The sequence below is a fragment of the Gavialis gangeticus genome, unplaced genomic scaffold (genome assembly GCF_001723915.1).
Source record: "Gavialis gangeticus isolate Ggan-Ray unplaced genomic scaffold, GavGan_comp1, whole genome shotgun sequence".
Taxonomy (NCBI): Eukaryota; Metazoa; Chordata; order Crocodylia; family Gavialidae; genus Gavialis; species Gavialis gangeticus.
In genome coordinates this window covers 1,573,149-1,581,423 of record NW_017728981.1, presented here as the reverse complement: position 1 = coordinate 1,581,423, position 8,275 = coordinate 1,573,149, and the positions used below count along the sequence as shown (strand labels likewise).

Sequence of the window (8,275 nt, the reverse complement as noted above, 5' to 3'; positions counted from 1 at the left end):
GTTGGTTGCCCCTAAGCATCATCTCCCCTGCTGGCCCCTTGCGGACATGCGCCAGGATAACTCTCTCAAAAAGCTTACCCAGGATCAAGGTAAGACTAACTGGCCTATAGTTTCCCGGGTCCTCCTTCCTCCCTTTTTTGAAAATGGGAACCACATTGGCCCTCTTCCAGTCCTCCGGCACCACACCAGAGCACCACAAGTGCTTGTACAGCCATGCCAGGGGTCCCGCAATGACCTCAGCCAATTCCCTCAGGTCATTTAGTCCAACCCCTGCCAGAGGCAGGATCAATCCTATCCAAACCATCCCATACAAACTGTAATCTAAACTCTATGTAGGGCTACCGGTCAACCCTGACACAACACAGACCGAACACCCTACCCTGCCCCAGGTAAAGCGGGGGAACGATGGCAGCCAGGACCTGCTTCTGTAAAAGGTTGTCAGTATATGCTCAAGAGATCCCAGGTGGAGGTCCGCACCCCATGCTACAGAGGAAAGCAACCCCCCCCCAGTGTACTAATTTGACTATGGTTAAAATCCCTTCTTGGCCCCAAATGTAGTGATAGGGCTGACCTCTGGCCAGGAAACTCCATGTTTGTTCCCAGCAGGAGCATTGGCACAGCCCTGCCAAAATCTCCACCCTTGGCTGCAGCCAGCACCCTGAGAGAAGCTTAAAAATACCTTGAAACTAGAACTCTTGGGTTTTTCTATGTCTTCTTGTCTCAGACCAACACAGCTACCATGTACACCCCTTAAAAATACCTTGACTCATGAAAGTGGGGGTGGCAACCAGCAAAGCCCAGAAGCCTGAGAAATTCCCATAGCAGAACATAGGCATAGCTACGCCTACGTCATCCCCAGCCAGTGGCTATCCAACCTCTTGAACATCTCCAGTGATGGAGAGTTCACAGCTTTCCTAGGCAGCTAGTCTACTGCCTGACTATTTTAACATTTTATCTTTCTGTGCCTCAGTTCTCCATCCGTAACAGGGGAAGAATAGCTTTGCCCACTGATACAGGCAGGGTAAATACGTTGAAGCTGGTGAGGGGCTCAGATGTCTGGTAAAAAGTAGGTAACCCAGCTTAAGCACCATATGCTTAAGGGAAAGGGAGTGCTCTTTGCAAGAGCAGCTGAGCTGGTCCTTTGAAACCTGAGTCCTGTAGTAGGCCTTGCTTGGCTTCCTTTGTAGGAGCTACCTAGAGCTAATAGCTGCAGTGCATATATATGCATGGGCTGACAAACTGTTTAAGGACATACTATCCAACTCCAGTGCATTTCTCCTGGCATAGGAGGGTTTTTCGGAGTTTTACTTCTGGACCTCAGAAAAAAGTCCCTCCTACATTTGCACTTTGACAGGAAAAGAGGAAGATGCCGGCAGTCCCTAATGGCAATGCCTGCCACCCCGAACCGGAACACCACAGCGGACCTGAACTTGAGCGAACGGGGAGGTGAGCTCACAGGATCCGGTATTTCTCTTTCCTCTCCCTAGCGATCGTCACCTACAAGCTGAGACAGTCATTTCCTTGGCTTCTCAACTGATTTGTCAGGTGACAGATCATTTAATAACTGAAGAATTGTTGCTAAATTAAGCATGCAAAGACTTCCCTCCCCCCCGCTTCTTATTAATGAAGAGAAAAAACAGTTAACAAGTTGAATGCGCCTGTTAAATAATTCACGTTGTTTAAGAAGTGATTTTGGTTTAGCAGGCCATTCGCTGTAAGCTGCAGTCTGCAGGGTGCTGGCCAATGCCCCACGATCCCAGGCTTGAACCCACCACTAGAGGCAAAAAGGATGGCTCCCCATGGAGAGCACTTAGCCCAGTGCTACCTACCACAGGGTTTCTTATGGCTGCCTCTGAAGCAGCAGGTAATGATCGCTGCTGGAGACAGGATGGTGAACTAAATAGGAGCTGTGCTCTGAACCGTTGGAGCTAGTCCTGCATCCTGAACTCCAGCCTCTTGGGATAACTTCCAGAGGTGACAGGCTGATTTTAATTTCACCGATCGTTTGGTTTCTGGCTTGTCTGCTATGAGTGTCCTTTTGGCAGCCAGTTATCACGATGGGGCTGGATGCACGGCACAGTTATATTGGTTTCATACACCTGTGTGGATGAGACTGGGAGCTGGAGCAGACAAATGGTCAGCTATTTCAGAGCACCTGCTTCCAAAACCTTGCCACTAAGTGACCGGGAGCAGCTAATACTTGAGTGCCATCAGGATGGTGCAGCATTTATGATGCTAGCCTGGGACTGAGGAGGTTTAGGTTCAGTTCCTACTTCTGCAACTTGGGCAGATCTCACCCCTGTTCCGTGCCTCATTTTCTCCATCTGTGAAATGGGGATTATGATACCGGCTTCCTTTGCACAGTGCTTTGAAGTCTACAGCTGAAAAGCTGTGCCTGGGAGCTGGGCTTGATACCTGTTGCTGTTATTGCTGTCTAAAAATGGTAGAGTACCTGGTGACACAAATCTCCTGTTTTCTTTCTGGCAGGCTCTTTGGGGGTTTGATTCTGGACGTAAAGCGCAAAGCTCCTTGGTTCTGGAGTGACTTTCGGGATGCTCTGAGTTTACAGTGCTTGGCATCCTTCCTCTTCCTGTACTGTGCCTGTATGTCTCCTGTGATCACTTTTGGGGGGTTGCTTGGAGAAGCGACCGATGGACAAATAGTAAGTGTGTCTTCTTCTCTGTCATACAATGAATCATTTCCAGGACAGCGGGCCAAGATAGCAAGAATACATCTAAACCTTAGCGCAATAGGCATTTCATTTCACTGCGAGTCAAGCGTGTTGGGTTTTGTTTTTGAGGTCACATTTTGAGCCTATAAGCACTTGGAAATGAGCATACGTTTAATTTTATGCCTGCCGTATTGTTCTTTTACGATGCCTAAGCAGTAGAACATAGGCCTCGGGTCGATGAGAAGCGGGCTCAGCGTGAAATAAAGTGTGTACACGGTTATCCACTGCTTGCTCTTTCTTTTAATCTGCAGAGTGCAATGGAATCCTTGTTTGGCGCCTCCATGACAGGAGTGGTGTACTCCCTGTTTGCCGGACAACCCCTCACTATCTTGGGAAGTACTGGACCAGTGTTGGTGTTTGAAAAGATTTTGTTCAAATTCTGCAAGTAAGGCCGGCTGCTCTTTAGACCCCACTGAACTGAGCTGCGTGGCCAAGTACTGAATGAAGCGAAATACATGAGAAAAGAGGCTTATTTATTAATGTATTTATTTTAAAGAGAGACATTGTAAGATGTAGGGTTATTTCTTGCATGTCACTGGCATGCTGCTGCTTGGCTGAGCGGTGGGGTAAGACAGGTGTGACTCAGGGTGCACAGATGCACGGTGTGCCTGCTTCAAGTTCAGTGCTTTCTGGGGTATTTTGGCAGAGGCATAACAGCAGTTTGGGAGCCCTGGGGAGAGATGCTATTGAGGAACCCCTTGCCCCTGTTCTGGGTACTGTTGCTGTGGCATGGGCTCCCCGCATCCCTGGTGGCTGCCCCAAACCTCTGCCCCAACCCCCGTTCTGGCACCCCCTTGCAAATCAGAGCCCTGCATGCCCTGCCCTCGTTAGGCTCCCGTTCCTCGCTCACCCACGGCCCCGTCTTGTCTTTTAAGCCTACTTGCTTCACTATAAACACGTAGGGGTAGTCTGCGAAGTCAGGCAGAAGGCAGGAGGGATTTGCACCTTCTAGCCTGACTCAGAAGCGCATAAGCTTTTGGGGACAACAGCTTGCTTTCTCAGATGCTATGCATCTGAAAGCTTATGCATCTCTGATTCAGTGGCCGCATCCACACATGTGCTTTACTGTGGAGCAGACGAATTAGTTGCGGAGTAAAGCGTCACCATCTACAGGTGCGATGGTATTAGGCTACTGTAAACTAGTGAATGCCAGTGTAAGATAGTGCTGTTGGGGACAGTACTCTCTGATGCCAGGGTAATTTACTGAGATTAAACACACGTGCAGACACTGACAGCAGGCGTAAATTGTGTCTGGTCAGCCGAGCCAGACTCGCGCCTGCTGCCTAGCTACGTGGCTCTGCACTTTCAGCACTCTCGTGCCCCGGCCAGCCCCTCCGCTGCCCAACACTGGCAGCCGCAGCCTGGGGCTGATCCCTCAGGCCCTCTGCCAGCCTGGGCCTGCTCTGCCCTGGCTCAAATTGCTGCTGTCCCGGGCACGTGTGTAGATGCTGCACCCAGGAATAAGTTTACTCTGGCTCAGACTGCTTCAGAGTTTATTGCTTTGCATTAATTGTCCGTGTGAGTCTATAAGGTGCAAATCTCCTCTGCCTTTATATACATAATTAGTGGAGCTGAGGGAAAAATATTCCTGGTTTTCAGTTCTGTTGGGTAAGGAGTAACCCCATGCGTAGGTTATGACACATTTGCCACCATGCTTTTTGCAGGGACTACACCCTCTCTTACCTTTCCCTGCGAACCTGCATTGGACTGTGGACTGCTTTCCTATGCATCGTCCTGGTGGCGGCTGACGCCAGCTCCTTGGTGTGCTACATCACGCGCTTTACTGAGGAAGCCTTTGCCTCTTTGATCTGTATTATCTTCATCTATGAGGCAATAGAGAAGCTGATCAGACTGGGAGAGATGTATCCTGTCCACATGCACAGCCAGCTCGACCATCTGACTCTCTACTAGTGAGTTCATCCTGGCTTTCCTCCAGGCAGGGTGCTAAGACCCCAGCCCAGCCCAATGTATGCCTAAGGTTTTCTCTCACTAGCAAAGTGTGTTCTTACATCCCCTTGGCTTCAGTGGGTCTTAAGCACCTTGGCTTAGGTGTATACTTAGAGGAAGCCTGGTCTAGCAGTTAGGTCATTAGTCGGGGGTTCACATGGCCTGATTTTAATTCCTGTGTGCAACAGGCTCCTGCGTGTGTGCTGTACGATACTATCATCTCTGAAATGGGGAATAATAGTCTGTCTCAAATGTAGTGAGGTAGGAAGGTGGTGAAGGCAGAAGTGTTTAGAAAACTCAGACGTGAGCCAAAGTACTTTGCTGAATTGGAGCCTTATTCAACCACTGTAAAAACCTCAACTGCAGCAAATGTAGTTTGTGAGTGTTTAGTTGTAAAGTGCAGGAATGTGATGCAAAGGTTTGGGCACATTTGAGCAGGGAACCTGCCAGCACGCAAAAATCACTGACATTTTGCTGGTGGCTTTAAACTCATTCTGCTGTCATGGTCTGGGGAGCCATGTCCTCGGACCGGGCATTGGGAGGCCTCGGTTCTACACTTACAAGAGCTGGTCCTTAAAAACCTCCAAGGATGGAGATTGCACCACCTCTCTAGGTAACCTGTTCCAGTGCTTCACTACCTACCTAGTGAGAGCGTTTTTTCCTGCTATCCAACCTAAGCTTCCCTTGCTGCAACTTGAGACCACTGCTTCTTTGCTATGTATGCAGAAAAGAGCCTAAATTCCCTGCTAAGTATAATTAATGTACTATATACTTTCAGGAAACAGGGAAGCAAGTGAAATCTGATCTCCAGCGAGTTAAATCCTTTGATACTTTAACTCCATTGCCTTGTCTTTGCTCCTAGCTGTAGCTGTGGAGCCCCTGCCAGCCCCAGCAATGAAACCGTGCAGTACTGGGACAGCATCAATATTGACCCTTCCACGCTTGAATGGGCAAACCTGACTGTCAGTGTAAGTGCCTGGGGCCCTGGGTTTCTACCTGTTGCATTTTACTGCTGAGAAGGCTGCACAGCAGTGACGTCTTGCATGTGATCACTGCACTACACTCCCTCACATGTTAGCTCTGCCTTTCCACCATGCAAATTTTTACTTAACTCCCTTATATTATGGGGCTTCACAGCATACTAGGACTTACATAATAAAAGTACAGGTATTCTGCTCTGGAGGTTTAAATGTGTGGCTTTGCCTTCTCTTGGCAATGGGAGCACTATTATTGGGGACTGTGGGACAAGAAGCCTTGTGGACATGTGGTTTGACATCCTGGTACTTCATGTGAGCTTTGTCTTCACAAAAGACCCTGCAGCCCATAGCATTTGCTCCTCTTACAACATCAGCATTGACACATCTCTCCATCCTCTGTTCCTTCCTTACCCCGATCATGAGCTATTTCCATTCCCTGCTTCCTTCCTCATAGACTGAAGTTGTGCTGAACACGTTAGGCTCCTTAATACGACAGATGCCCAAAAGCCTTTATGGATCTGGGCTGGAAGTTTGAGCCCCATACTTGAATGCCTTTTCCTTGCAGCATACAGTGCATATTCAGAACGGCTGCTGAGTCGTCCTTTTCACATCTTGATTATTGATTTCTCCAGGAATGCCAGGAATTGCACGGAGAATTTATTGGCTCTGCGTGTGGAGAGCACGGCCCGTACACGCCCGATGTCCTCTTCTGGTCCTGCATCCTCTTCTTCACCACCTTCATCCTGTCGGGCTCCCTGAAGATGTTTAAAACCAGCCACTATTTCCCAACAAAAGTAGGTAGAAGATGGTGACTAACCCCCAGCCCTGTCTGTGCTCCGAGGCCAGTATGGTAACACTAAGAAGTGTTTACTGCCCTATATCCCAGCGTTGTGAGCTGGTGAATTTTTCCATAGTCTTCCATGGGGGTATTTGTTTGGGTTTGTTGCGTCTCCATCTTGAGCTATGAACAGGGTTCCCCAGCTACCCCCGGGGCATCAAGACCGAGGACTTGATGCATTTCTTCCCAGCTCAAGGGGGAACCCTATGGAGGTTGCAGTCCAAGCCAAGTAAGCAGTCTACGTAGGGAACTGCTTTGCCTTGATACAGTTTGCCAAACACTCCTCTGCTTTCTCCTGCCAGGTGCGTGCCATGATAAGCGACTTTGCTGTTTTCTTAACTATCGTCATTATGGTGGTTATTGACTTTTTAATTGGGATCCCATCGCCTAAGCTGCAAGTTCCCCATGTCTTCAAGGTAATCACATGGTTCGATACACAACCGGTTTCACTGCTCATTCAGTACACTGTAACAGCATTTTAAAACCACTTTGCTCTGTGTCATGAAAAGCAGAGTGGTCTGGTGGATGGGCAGGGGTGGAGCAGTGTTGCTCTGAAAATCACAGCCCCTGGGATCTGCTCCACCTGCGCTGTTTCACCTGTGCATTTTGCTGCAGCCGACAAGAGATGACCGTGGTTGGATTATTAGCCCAATTGGACCAAATCCCTGGTGGACAGTGCTGGCTGCTATCATACCCGCTCTCCTCTGCACCATCCTGATATTCATGGACCAGCAGATCACTGCTGTTATCGTGAACAGAAAAGAGCATAAACTCAAGGTAAGAGGGGTTTAGGAGTGACCTGGCTTTCTGTTCCCTTCCCGTTGTGCTGCCATTTACCCAGTGCACAACGAGAGTGAAATGGCACCAAACCAGAGTGACGGCAGTGTGCACTGGCTTCTCATACATTTGCAAGGCCTTGCTTCAGGAAAGCATTAAGCACGTGCTTAGCTTGAAGCCAGCATTCAACTGTTTTTCTGAAGGCTGACAGAGATGATTGTAATTGCCTCTTCTTCTGGCCTGAGTTCATAGGTGAAATAATTGGAGTTGATTCAAAAGGATGCACAGTTGATTAAAAAGAAAAAGCCAATGGCTGTCAGCGGAGGCAAGATTCGAATCCTACGGATCTGCTTCCAAAGACCGTTCCAGTATCTCACGCCTGTGTCTTGGATTTTGTTCCCTTACAGAAAGGATGTGGCTACCACCTAGATCTACTAATGGTGGCGATCATGCTTGGTGTGTGCTCTGTGATGGGGCTACCCTGGTTTGTAGCGGCGACAGTTCTGTCCATCACCCATGTGAATAGCCTCAAACTGGAGTCAGGCTGCTCTGCCCCAGGGGAACAACCAAAGTTTCTGGGCATACGAGAGCAAAGGGTTACAGGCCTCATGATCTTTGTGCTTATGGGCTGTTCTGTCTTCATGACGTCCGTGTTAAAGGTAAGAGGCAGGAGCAGAATATCCCAGGGTTCGGCAGACAAGATTGCAGATGCTCAGCATGGGATTAGCCCATGAAACTCACTGTCATGTGATGTGGTTGAGCCAAGAGCTGCTTTGCTTGTACACCCCTTACCACTCCCGTGCTTGCCAGGGAACGATAGAGTTGGCACAGAAGTGCCATTTGCCCTTGCAGACGGGTTTTTCCGTGCGGATTCTGTCATCCGCACGTGTCGAGGGTGGCGTGAAAAAAATGAAGTGTGCAAAAATGACACTTGTTTTTAGTGTCATTGCTTGCTGCGTACCTACATAACCTTGGTAAAACAGGCTACTCTTCTCATACCTCATT

The 8,275-nt window shown here is 48.9% G+C and overlaps 1 protein-coding gene across 1 annotated transcript in view; it reads left to right on the top strand.

Annotated features, from left to right (window-relative positions):
• The window catches only part of SLC4A8 (solute carrier family 4 member 8), a 66,170-nt gene that overhangs the window by 43,867 nt on the left and 14,028 nt on the right, over positions 1-8,275 (top strand). Inside the window, exons 11-19 of the mRNA XM_019511436.1 lie at positions 1,355-1,446; positions 2,488-2,662; positions 2,983-3,116; positions 4,396-4,641; positions 5,541-5,646; positions 6,288-6,449; positions 6,796-6,909; positions 7,109-7,270; positions 7,678-7,929. Coding sequence (XP_019366981.1) covers positions 1,355-1,446; positions 2,488-2,662; positions 2,983-3,116; positions 4,396-4,641; positions 5,541-5,646; positions 6,288-6,449; positions 6,796-6,909; positions 7,109-7,270; positions 7,678-7,929 — 1,443 coding nt within the window. The remainder of the gene's footprint in view (positions 1-1,354; positions 1,447-2,487; positions 2,663-2,982; positions 3,117-4,395; positions 4,642-5,540; positions 5,647-6,287; positions 6,450-6,795; positions 6,910-7,108; positions 7,271-7,677; positions 7,930-8,275) is intronic.